A 12,850-nucleotide genomic window follows, 5' to 3' on the forward strand; every position below is an offset into this window, starting at 1 on the left:
GCGCCTCTACTTTAACACATGCGCACTCGAGTCCATTCGAAGTTGATTCTCCGGGGTGTTTGAACAGGAAGGCGGACATATTGGCCAGGCAGTGCGAGAAAATCGGGCACAGTCTGTTTTTCGAAAAATAACATCGCCTGAAATATACGTATATTTTAAAGTGTGAACTTACGTTTCTGCATGTATCGACTAGACTAGTTGTTGGGTGAAGATACTACACATAAGACAGGCGGACTGCAATGGGGCGTTTTAACAGGATCGTGTTTTAAAGTGATCGAATTTTGGAAGTCGAAGTTTTTTTTTGCCACTTCTACTTTGCAGCTGTCAGACTCGTTTGTCGTTTTTCTTGCAAGGGCCTGGCACTGATATGGACACGGGCCTGGAGTAATGTGACTACCCTGCAAGCCGTCTTTGTAACTACTGCTTTATATAGCAGCTACTTGGTATATGAACACAGCCAGGTCTTTTTCATTTAAATTGTGCTGCACACCGCTTGATCCCTCTGCGGCAGTCTGGAGAGCCTTGATAATCTGTTGCTGCTAGCCAGCTAGCTACTAGCTAGCTAGCTAGCCAGCCTCTACTTTTCTTTTCCTTTTTTGTCCTGCTAGCTAGCTAGCGAAGTTGTCATTGGCGATACCAACGTTAACTCTGCGGAAACAACAAGTCTTTGTTATTCCTAAAATGTGGATTTTGGTCATCCGATGTTCGTTTATACCTTGCAATGAGTGTGAAAAACTGAAAAGACACACAACCCTTCTCTGATCATTCTTCCACTACTGTTAACTGTACAACTCAACGCGAAGGAAGAAGTTTGACCAGGCTTACCAGTAAGCTAGCTAGCTCACAAAGCTAGCCACAATATTTTAATCACTGCTAGCGCCGGCGTGGAACTCAGTTTGACAGCAAAATGTCTTCGGAGGAAAGTTTGGCGGCTCGGTTCGATAAAATCGATGCCATGTTGAAGGATCCTAAATCAGAAATCAACACCGACTGCTTACTGGTAAGCATTTTGACTGTTGTGTATATTATATAAGCACTACAACTTTGTTTTGATCATAACTTATCCATTTGGACTACAGTGAAAAATGAATAACGCCAAAGCATTGAAGTGACTAACGCACCCAACTTAAAGCATGAAATGTAACCAGTGGTCAGCTGATTCATTTAGCAATGGTGATGTTATGGAACGACTGCATATAAAGGAAAAGGAACCTAAATGAGCGTTAGCATGTCGGTTAATGTGGATGACAAACGTTAACGTTAGTCCATGAACTACCTATGCTAGCTAAGTTACTGTCTAAGGGCTTTGCACTTCTCTTGCAACTTTAGCTGGTTAATTTGGGCACTTGCCTCTCAACCAATGAGTTTGCTAGCTACCAAAATACCAAAATGAGCTGATGTTTGGCAACTGAGTGTTGAGGTGAGGCTTTGCTAGTTTGAGATGCACATTGAACAGTCTCATTCAAAAGGAGTTAACGCTAAGTTGAGGAGGACGTGGGGAGAATGTTTTGTGAAGGTACGTTTAGAATGTACATAATCTAAAGTCAATGTGAACTTGTTTGTAAAAAACTAACTTGTGATCAGTATAATAATGGGTTACAAACCTATCTGTTACCCCATAACATGAGTGTTTTTGTATCAGATCATAGAAGATCACAAATGCCTGATTTGTTGACAGAGTGTTTTTTCTGTAGTTGCTTTTCTGTGTATTCCCATGAAATTGTGATGAACACAACATAAAGCAATGTTACACAGTTTAGATTTTGAAGCTCTTCAGATGCTTTCTTAGATATTCACGAAGCAGTCAACCACGGTAATGACATCAACTGTGACAGCCATGGAGGTTCTTAACCATACCTTTCAGCATGATTGCACAGACAATTGAGAGATCGAGATTTCTGCTTCCTTATCCAGCCATGGGAAGGCTGTGTTACAATGGCATTCGATAACTTATACTGTCTGGGCCCTACGTCAAGAGCCGACGGAGTGGGGTCTGTTCTTTTCAGCTCGTATCATTCCCCAGCCTGCCCGAGCCTGTCCTCTCATCTGCATCAATTCACCTGCTCGTGCATCTGCCTCCACTGCTTCCTGTAGCTCTTGCGTTCGTGATGCGACTTGTTTGGGGAGGCTGCCACGTGCAGGGTGAATCGAACACACACACACACACACAGACAGACACACACCTCCAGATTGCACTTCGCCCATGAGGTACACAGATTATGCAAGGCATCCCCCGCCTCCCTCCCACTACTCCCTGTGGGCACTCAGGAGTTATTACTGATCTCTGTGTCTCAGTGGGACAGCGCATAGCATCTCCTCACTGAACCATTCTGACCTGTATAATTACGCTTTCATAAAGGGGACTTGAGCTTCTATCCATTTGCTGGAATGATTGCTGCGGGGCATTGCTTTTTTCTTATTATGTGGGTTTATAGATGGTCTGTGTGTGTGTGTGTGTGTGTGTGTGTGTGTGTGTATGAAAGCTGAGGAGGGTACATTTGATTCAGGAAGTCTGAAAAGACACATGACTGTTATCATCTGTCATGTATACTTCCTTCTTGAGGATGAATCCAGCACATTATTGCAGGTCCTTAAACGCAGCTTGCTTATTGGGCAAAAAATATCAGTTCACATAAATATCCTGATGGTAGTCGTCCTAAAGAGTAAGCTGGGCAGTACACTTGAATCATTGTCTAGGGGAGTCTGTACTCTTATGACTATATGGAATATCCATATGACATAAACATTTTGTGTCAGCTTTTCCCCTCCATTTCCTCTTACTTCTCTTCTCAAACTAGCTGAGTTAACCAGCGGTGGAATGTGACGCTCGCTTCTGCCTGGGAACTTGCCCTCACCTAATCATGCACACAGCCCAAACATGAATACTAATGATCTGTGGGGACTATATAGCAGGCAGCCGAACACAAGGGTGTTGTTTTTTCCCTTCAGAAGTCTCGTCAGATCGATGAATGGAGGCCTTTGCTCAGCCCTTAGCACCACCACCCTGCTGCTCCACCCACTACTTAATAAAATTCCGTGCTAATCAAATAACCTCTTGTCTCGGTCTTGCTGGCAGTGCTGTTTGTGTGTCCCAGTCATTCTTTATGACCAAAGAATAAAACACTATGGCTCTGAGGTGACGAGGACCAATAAAGAAAACAACACTAACCAGAGCTGTGAGAGTAGAGTGTAGAGGTGAAGCGTGGAGTATATGGTTGGGTGGCATTTATTGGGTCTGCTTTCTAGAAAAAGTGAAGGTTGTGATCACACACAGACCATCGGTGTGACCATTTTGTAAATGGTCTTTGAACCTGGACAGAGCAATAATACCCCTAGGTCTATATCATGGCAAGAATTTCTACAGGCCAATGCTGTAAAGCTAATCAACCCAAAACTCTTAAAGTCATCTCATTTGTGTGTTGATATAAGCTAGTATTCAAGTGAGACCTGCAACCCCCAGGCTCATGTTGTCATTGTATATACTATATGTTTTAATCTACCTTCTGTCACATTCTGTTATTAAAGTCCTGAGGAGTTTCCATTTGAGTAGACGACCACTGGATTTTAAGATGACCACTCAATTTCATAATTTAGGAGGTTTGCAGTGATTCAAAGTCCTAAAAAGATTCCAGAAGAGATAGCCTGGAGCATAGGGTTGTGGAGGTTTGATAATGTGTTATTAATTGTGTGCTACAACAAACCCGAGCCCTTTTTTCTTACAGTACTGAGTATCCTCCTTATTAATTATTATTTAAGTGGAGGTGTTTTTACTTTGTCTCTGTGCTTTTGTTAATTTATGGCATGTCCATTTCCATGTGAAGCAGGGCAGAGGAGAACTCTGTTTGGCGAATGACTAAACAAAGCGTTGTAGCCCACATTTTATGCTCCCAGGAGGCTAGGCCATGTCTAGTTATGTTGACAAATGACCACTGCATGCCATTCTGCAAGGAGTGACAAACACTCAGCCTTATCCTCTGTCTAGATATACCCGTTGGAGAGCGTCTTATCTGTTGTGTGCAGCCAGCAAGCCGCATTGCTTTACATCCCTGCCTTTGAGAGGGAATGCACCGAAAGATTTTCTGGTTTTGTGGTTGGAAGAATTGCTCAAATAGAAGGCTTTGTTTACAGAGCATGTAGGCTACATTATGCTTTCATATAGCCATGCTAGTTTGTTATTTCAATGTCATAAAGCAAGTGATGGTGCACACTGGGTGAGCAAGTGTAGGCATACATGGTAGCTACAGAGGTTAAATAAGAATGCTAGGCTACTTCATCGACTAAAGTGGACTGTGATCTTGGCTGGCTTGAGTTTCTTATCAGTACCCGGGAAGTTCAATTCTTAACAGATGCATCTGGCTTTGGTGATCATTTTCAGAGATGTGTTTCAAGACCAGAGATCGCCCAATCCTTTCAGAAAGCTAGCATGTTGACTTTCTCGTGCAAGCCCATGTTTTGCTTTTCATTTTTATCTATTTTCAGCCAGTGACTAGAGATGGACAGATAGTCTACAGCTGATGTGGCACTCAGAGGTCCCATGTCCACCACTAGTGGCCCGTCAGCTGTGTGTGAGCGGAGATGTCAATGAGAGCGAGCCACCCTCTGCCAGGGCTCTTAGCGACGCATCTGCCCCCTTTGTCCCGTCAGATCCCGGCCATCCTCTCCAAACTGCACTGCTCAGCTGTTTCACTACCTCTGGGCTCGTTTTCATTTGCAGGTCCATTGCCAACAATGAACAGAGCTATGTGTAGTTTCCCGTGCCCCTCAGATGATAAACCCCTGTGCCAGACCCCTGTCCGTATGAGCCTGTCCGGTATATGTGAAGGCTTTTCAGCTACTGGTCATTCATCCCAGTATGTGAGGAAAATTGCTCATCTCCATAGGATAATCATGTACTTAAAGGAATCATATTAGTTTCTTTACGAAAGGTTTCAAAAGTAATTGGCAGAGAATGGGTTGATGTGAGTCATTGAAAACATGGCTGATTGGTTGTCATGACGTATGCCTTTCCTTATACACAGAGCATTCTCCTCTCTGGAGATGTGATTGTACCTCTTGCTCTAGGTGCAGATCATCATGGCATGTTTGGTCATGTTAGTCATGGGCATGTTCTCTGCTGGGTCATCTCTATCTCTCTGTCTCTTTCTCTCTGATGGGAGTTTTGGAGGTTTGTCAATGAAGTACATGGTCAAAAGGTTTGCTCTGGATTTCAGCCCAGCCGGAAACTCATGAATGCAAGTCTGTTGGAGTCAATTATGTTTTGACATGAGAGCAATTGTGACACTGGTTTTCTCTCTCTGCGTCCTCGTAAGGAGATGGAATGCATGTTTGATGCTGCTGGGGTTCATTAGATGTCACTGGCCTTTATTCCACTGGATTAGGCCTCGGACTCACTCGGTCCCCAGAGGTGAGCAGGCGACAAGTTCCCATGCAGGCGTGACAGTTCCCACGCAGCCATGGATGTGATAACGCTGCAGCTTATTTACTAAGTAGAGCACTACCTCAATGAGTATTAGGTTTATAATTCAAAAGTTAAAACTTCAATAGCACCTTTTTATCTATTTATTTTGCATTTAGTTATTTATTTGGATGCACACTTTGAGCTTATCCACTGCAGGAAGACAAACCTTTGTGCTTAGTTTAGGATGCTAAGTGAGCACTTTTGAATGTAGGAATAGCTGTGGTGCCCAAGTCTGGTTGCCCATGAGCTGGAGGTGGCGATAGGAAACGAGAGGTACCGCTCCTCAGAGGCCTCCCTGCCTTGCCGACGTTGCCAGTCATCTGGAAAGCAATGATGTGGTCAGGTCGCCCATGGAAAGTTTCAACTTAAACCGAGGATGGCTGGAAAAAGTGGTTGTATGGATTTTTTCCCAAGGTTTAATACAAATAATTGCTGTGTTTTTATGTCAGCAGCCAGATTTCTTGTTTTTCTATGTACTTCTGAGTGCCACTTGAATGAAAAAGGGACCGATTTGCATGTGCTTTTCTAATAACTTAACCTCTTTGCCACTCTCATAGCAACATCAGCAAAAATACTTGCATTAAATAGGCCCACTAAACAATGTGTTTTTAGCTAATGATTGTGCAGTAGACTCAGGAGTGAGAATGACCTGTAGCTACTTATCACAGCACAGTGGCAGAAGTGCAACATGTTGATTTTCCAGCGGAGTTTAAAAGGTGTGGTGCACCGGACTGTTGGACTTTTCTCACTTGATTTCAGGTTTCCTGAAGGTCTTGCACTGCCCTGAAGTTTCAATTAAAACATTGTGGCTTTGTGTCCTCTTTGACTTGGTCTTGCGGTTTTGCCAGCAATTTTCCTGCTTACCTGAAGCAAAGTTGGGCTCAGGCGATTAGAGCAGACTCATTGTGCTTAGTTGTATGTTCAGTGCAACACCACTGCATCTCTTTCCACCTCTTGGGAAATGGAAATGAAATTTGCTTGTGTCATGCGGAGGTTGGGAGGGGGGGAAACCCCCCTGGAAGAGCTGAGGGGTGGCGGCGTGCTCCGGGCCTCAGCGTGAGCTCCCATCTGCTCCCCGGCAGACAGCACCTTCTGCTTGGAGCGCTAGACAGATTAAAGCCAGTCTGTGACCCGGCTCTGCTAATCACAAAAATACACAACAGCAACGAGCAGCCTTTGTTTTTATTACACATTTTTGGTCTTTTTTTTTTGCTCCTCTTAATATGATCACAAAAAGCTTTGTGCTAAAATTTTCTGATTAAGGTCCAAAGACTGTGTTGGCATCCCTTCAGTGACAGTTATAATGTAATTTAGGCAAAGTTAATTTAAAACTGTTCGTAGCTGTTAATAACTGATACTGTGAAATCAGTCTCTCGGGTGGCTCCTTGTATGGATGTCTTCTGTAGGCATCAGATTATAGGATACCAAAAAGATGAAGCAAATTGCACTATTGCGCTTTTTAAAAACACCGCCATTCAAACATGAGTCAGATACAGCAGGAAGGCTCATAAGCACTGCCACTGACTCTTGAGGAAATGATGAAACAAGTCCCAGATTTGTGTAACTGCTCTGTAACATATTCTCTAGACAGTAGCCATGCAGAACTTCTCACCACAAATGAAGAGAAATGTCCCCCTCCCCTCCTCAGGTTGACATAGTTATTGAGCCACATGGGGAACTTTGAGGTAATTGCCAGAGAAGAATTTGGAAGATAAAGGGCCGGAATGTGAAACAGCAGGGAGGATGGGAACGGTAATGCCTCAGATCACTGTTTAGAACTTGATCAGCCGCCACCTCAGCGCCCATGGATGAATCTTGCTAGAGAGAGAGAGAGAGAGAGAGATTATTGATTTGATTGAAGTGACAAGTCAGTGAAGCGTTTCTTCCTAGGTCCTGGCATCTAACAGGCCAATGTAGAAAGTAGTTTTAAGTGTGTGCACCTCAGTTATGTATGAACTACATGCTGCATTATACAGAAGTCTCCAGGATGCGATAAAATCAAATTAGCTTAATACTAAGATTCAATAAGATCAGCTTTTTAAATGTCTCTCTGAGCTGACCGAAAGGATAGAAAAAAAGCCCTCTACATACAATCAATTTAGTTTTCTACCTTGCAGTATTAGGTGAACGCATTGGTTATTTATTTGTTTCAATCCCATATTTTTCTGGCGTCTTCTCTTTGACTATCAATGAAGCCATCTTGAGCACTAATGTACGTTTGTGCCATCATGCTCCAAGTTCACAAAAAAGCCATTGTGTTTGCGCGTAGTGCGGTAGTCGACATGCCGAAAACCAGATGAAGAATGAGGACTTATTTGTTTTTGCTTTTGCCATAGTCGAGCTGTCAGCCCTTTTTTTGGACGCTGGTCTCATTCCTAACCCTGGCCCTCTGAGACTGCTCTCCTCGGCCGTGGCCCATCGGTCGAGCCTGCACCTCTCTCCTCTCCTCTCCACTCCTGTGACTTTCCTCCCGCTTCCCTCTCTCAATTTCGTTTGACTGACTTTGGTTTTCCTTTTCCTCTGTCCCTCACAGTAATGTTACATCTTGACTCATGAGTGCTAATTGAGAAGAAGATTTGCTTTGTGACTTTGTACTTGGCCCTTCTCCACCCCCACCCCCCCCCCCCACCCCTACCCCCACCCACCCACCCAACCCCCCATCACTTTGTCGAGAGCTTGTTTGGCCACATTCTTAAAATAGCACTCTGACGTGTACCGTCCTGCTGTGGAATGTGACTGTGGCTGTCCAGAGTTCTCTGCGGCAGGAAGTTATGCAAACGTGCATTGCTGAGCATGGAGCTGTGTGATTACCATCCTGGACTCGCAGAGAGAGAGAGAGACAGAGAGAGGGGGGGGGAGTGTTAGAGAGAGGGAGAGCTGGAGGCAGAGGTTTTTTAAAACTGAAGACTGTTTGGCTATAACTGCCCTTTCCCAGCAAACCAGATTTGCTTCCCTTGTTCTTTTGCCATTCCTGAAATATGGATGTGGCTAATTCTGTCCTCAGATATTAATGTGGCTCAAGATATTTCTCGTTAATCTTCTGTGTGTGTGTGTGTGTGTGTGTGTGAGAGTGTGTGTGTGTGTGAGAGAGAGTGTGTGTGAGAGGGCAGCTCTGAGGGTGGATGTGGACTATACTGCCTTACTCATCCATCTCACAAGTCCCTCCCCCACTCTCTCTCTCTTGCTCTCCCCCTCCCTGCCTGCCTCTCCTTCTCCAATGGTTCTTTTTCTTCCCATCGTGCTCTTTCTCTCTCACTCTCTCAAGTGGCCATGTTTGCAGCAGGGCACTCCCTGCCCTGCCATGCCCTGTGCTGTGCTGTGGCAAGGGCCCTGCCTTTGTTTGCACTGAGAGTCCTGAAAGGATTCGCTAGCTGTCAGTCCGGCCTCTCGCTGCCTTCGTTATTGCCCGGCTCGCCTCAACTTCGTCGCCGTTTACTCCGTCATCTAGACTGGGTAAACCCAGCCCGATCTGCCGGCGATTTGGTTTCGCCCTGCAGCTCAGGCTGGAAACCTGTACATCTTTCTCTCCTGCTTCCGTTACAGTTTTGCGGAGACCAAGCGGGTTTAACACAATGACGATAGAGAAACGACAGCAAAGTCTCCCTTACGACCATCAATCCACTGGATAATCACCTGTATAGCATTGGGCATTGCTTATAGTCAGAATTGAACATAATGTGTTCAAAAGTGAATAGTAATTATGACCGCCGCGCAGAGAAGCGGCGGTCATATAGTTTTAGTCAGATTTTTTATTTTTTATTTATTTATTTATTTATTTTTTTTTTCGCATGCCCAAATTTCTGTCAATGATTCCCGGGACACTGAAAGACCGGGGTACACAAAACTTGGTGGGCATGTACCCCCACATGGATAGCATGGAACCGTAATTTTTCGTTTTGATCTGTAGCCCCCCTGCTGGACTGGACCCCCCGAAAGAAGGGTAGGGCAGACACAGTTCTCTGTGAATATCTTGAGAACTGTAGGGCCTAGGATGACCATTTTTTTCCGTATGTTTGCCTCCAGGGGTCATGTTAACCCATTTCATGTGCACACATGTGCACAAACAGATACACACACACACACACACACACACACACACATACATACATTCACAGTAATCATACGTATGACACATACTCACACAGTAGACATATGTACGCTTGCATGCACAGGCACATACGCAGGCACACACACAAGCACGCACACGCACACACACACACACACACACACACACGCATAACATAAACATGTACATGCACACATGCACACAATTCAAGAATTTCTCAGAATTATGAACAGGCAAGATGGAGGTGGGGTTGTATAAAATAATTTTACATGTGAAATCTATTACATGTGAAATAACTAATCATGTTTTGGTACTTGTTGTCTAGCAGATATCAGTCAGAATTGAGTGTGGATAATGCAATTTAGTGAGACAGTTAGAATCATATAGGCCTTTCAGCGTGATTTATTTTTGTGGAAAAAATGTGCTCGACTGGGCGGCGGTCATATTTTGTACCGCTCTGCGGTACATCTAGTTATTCTTCCTCTTTGATAAAGATATGCTCTGTCATTTGCCATACATAGAATCCGCAACAGAAGAATATTCAAATTAAATGTAACCAAAAGTATGTTAAAGGAAAATTCCGGTCTTTAGCACTTTAAGGCTCTTTTCTGGTTTGTTTTGGATGAACTAGAGTGGTGGACACCGAAATTTTGACGATTGTTCCTGTCTCGACTTTTCTGACTCGTTTTGAATCGCTGACTATTAAAAGCAAATCGTTGACTATTAAAAGCAAATATTTTGGCGCATGATTCGTATTTGAACCTGAAGCATAGACGGTTGCGCAGTAATATCAACGTGCAATGAGTCTTCCAACAGAAATCAATGGGATTTTACAAAATGCCAAATAAAACACGACAGAAACTGTATTTCGCTACGCTACTTGTTTTGGAACATCAACGAACACCACTAACCACTCGGTGAGTTGCACAGTTTTGAAAACGAACGTTAAGGGTTGTTTTTGGATATGTTTGAGTAGCCTACTATAGTATGCCTGTTGGCAGCCACCCTGAGCAGTCTGAGGTGATTCAAAACGAGTCAGAAAAGTCGAGACAGGACCAATCGTCAAAATTTCGGTGTCCACCACTCTAGTTCATCCAAAACAAACCAGAAAAGGGCCTTAAAGTGCTAAAAAACGGAATTTTCCTTTAATATCTTAATTTGCCTAATTTGCGGATGATGTCCCTACTCGTATCACTTCTGCCATTGTTTTGGGAAGTTTTTCTCATGCAAACATCATCAGGGGACCATGTGGATCTGACATGACCGGGCCTCAGGTCAAAGAAGTTTCACAAAGGCTGGCGTAAATCATATGATCTACAATGACAATTATTTGGGCACCTAGAGTATTACTGAAGAGCTATGTGTAGTCCCATGTGTAGGCCAACAAATAAGCACGGCTCTCCACTCTAAATCACTGACTCTGACTAAATGCCCTGCTTGTGTGAGACGACCTGGGATTACAGTAGATTAGTTTAAATCTTGCTGATGTCACTCATGCTGCAGCCTGGTCACATCTCCCATCGCTCACCTCTTAATATGTTTGCTGCTCAGATGCCACTCAAGCACTACTAGCTGATAGGGTGGAACTGGAGGAATCTGCTCACATTAGCTCAGACTCAACACTTGAGTTGAGCTGCTGTACAGCTGTTGACTCACTGTTGACAGTCTAGCTTTCCCTTAAAAAAACATTTATAATTGTGCTAATAAATTGTTTGAACATGCTGTCCTCTTATAGTCTTCGTGGTTATGCACACTTTGGAATGTTCAGTATTTTCCTGTGCTGCTGTGCAAGAGGGGACTGTCCCTTGCAAAACAATCAGATTGACATTTAGGCCTCTGATATCTTATCAGAGTGAATCTTGGGAATTCCAGGGCTTGTTTGGACCAGGTTGTCTAACCACATGTAGAAGTACAATTACACATTGTTGTGTTTTTGTCCCTCAACATATCAGCCAAAATGATACATTTTGAGTGTGTTATGAATGAAAAGATGAAAGATATGGTTGAGTGTGTTATGCATGACCATAACCGATGACATTATGACTGTTTTTAGGTTGATTAAATGAGCGCTAGCCGAGGTAGGGGAAAACTGCTCAGATTGGACAAAATGGTGAATAAGGGCATGATTTGGTGTAGCTGTGTATTTTTGTAACCCAGAGTGAAACACAGTTGTAATGGCACTTGGGGAACAGAGCTGAAGAGAACACTTGTCCTAATCCCTCAGTTAAAAAGTAGGCCGCCTTCCTCCCACTCCTCCAGTGGGACCACGGCCTATCTGTTCTGGCTTTGTAATCATGAATCCAGTTCTATTTCTGCTTTAGGTTATGGCACTACTATGGTAGTGTGTTTTTTTGGGGCAGTTGTGGCCTACTGGTTGGGGCTTCAGGCTTGGAGCCGAAGGGTTGCCTGTAAATCCCCAACCAGTAGGCATGGCTGAAGTGCCCTTGAGCAAGGCACCTAACCCCTGACTGCTCCCCGAGCGCCGCTGTAGCAAGGCAGCTCACTGCTCCGGGTTAGTGTGTGCTTTACCTCACTGTGTGTTCAATGTGTGCTCTGTGTGTTCACTAATTCACGGATGGGATAAATGCAGAGACCAAATTCCTTGTATACGCAAGTATACTTGGCCTAGAAACCTGATTTTACATTTTGCATAAATTGTTGAATTTGGTTCATCATGTGGATACTAGTCTATAGTTTGAGCCTCTTGCAACAGTATTTAAGATGCTCGTATAATTTCTATATTCTTAATTGGCAGTGTCTGTGTGTTTTTATTTGTTTTATCATTGAGTATGTAGTGCACACTGTTATTTGGTGGGATTCCTCAGATTACACTGTTTCACTGAACTGCCCTGCTGGTGATGTAATGCAAAATATGCAGAAATCCCTCATCAGGTCAAAGTCAGTTTAGAGAATTACAAATGTTTACAGTGCCACTGAAGTTTGATCTTAGCTTTGGATCTAAACAAGACTGAGCCGGCCTGCGCCTAAGCCTCTACCAAGGGATTTCTAACCCAGAGACCCAAAGCTCCAAAGACTGTAATGTAATCGAGGATTTGTTTGATCATTTGGGCATGCTGGTGCTTCCAGTAGTTCACTTTTGCCGTTTGAACATTTTTCCCACTTTCTCCTTTGAAAATTGGGACATGAGTAGGCCTAAGTGTTCTAGAAAGAGTCTTGTCAGCATTTGTGTTTGTCTGCGAGTCATTACTATCAAAAAAGGATCACAAGTTGAGGACATTGCTGTCTTGCATTTATTGATGGCACTATGTGCAAGATGTTGGCTGAATTTGTTGTGGTTATCAGCCTATTATGATCGTCTTTCTGTT

The 12,850-nt window shown here is 43.8% G+C and overlaps 1 protein-coding gene across 2 annotated transcripts in view; it reads left to right on the forward strand.

Moving 5' to 3' along the window:
- Window positions 1-72: 72 nt before the first annotated feature.
- The window catches only part of rock1 (Rho-associated, coiled-coil containing protein kinase 1), a 38,178-nt gene continuing 25,400 nt past the window's right edge, over window positions 73-12,850 (forward strand). For both annotated transcript variants that reach the window (XM_076293493.1, XM_076293494.1), the window contains exon 1: window positions 73-1,000. In XM_076293493.1, coding sequence (XP_076149608.1) covers window positions 908-1,000 — 93 coding nt within the window. In that variant the 5' untranslated portion in view covers window positions 73-907. The remainder of the gene's footprint in view (window positions 1,001-12,850) is intronic.

Source organism: Alosa pseudoharengus, unplaced genomic scaffold (assembly GCF_046254945.1).
Source record: "Alosa pseudoharengus isolate Yale_2024_CS ecotype anadromous, Long Island Sound unplaced genomic scaffold, YU_APseudo_1.1 YU_APseudo_1.1_scf_2, whole genome shotgun sequence".
Lineage (NCBI taxonomy): Eukaryota > Metazoa > Chordata > Actinopteri > Clupeiformes > Clupeidae > Alosa > Alosa pseudoharengus.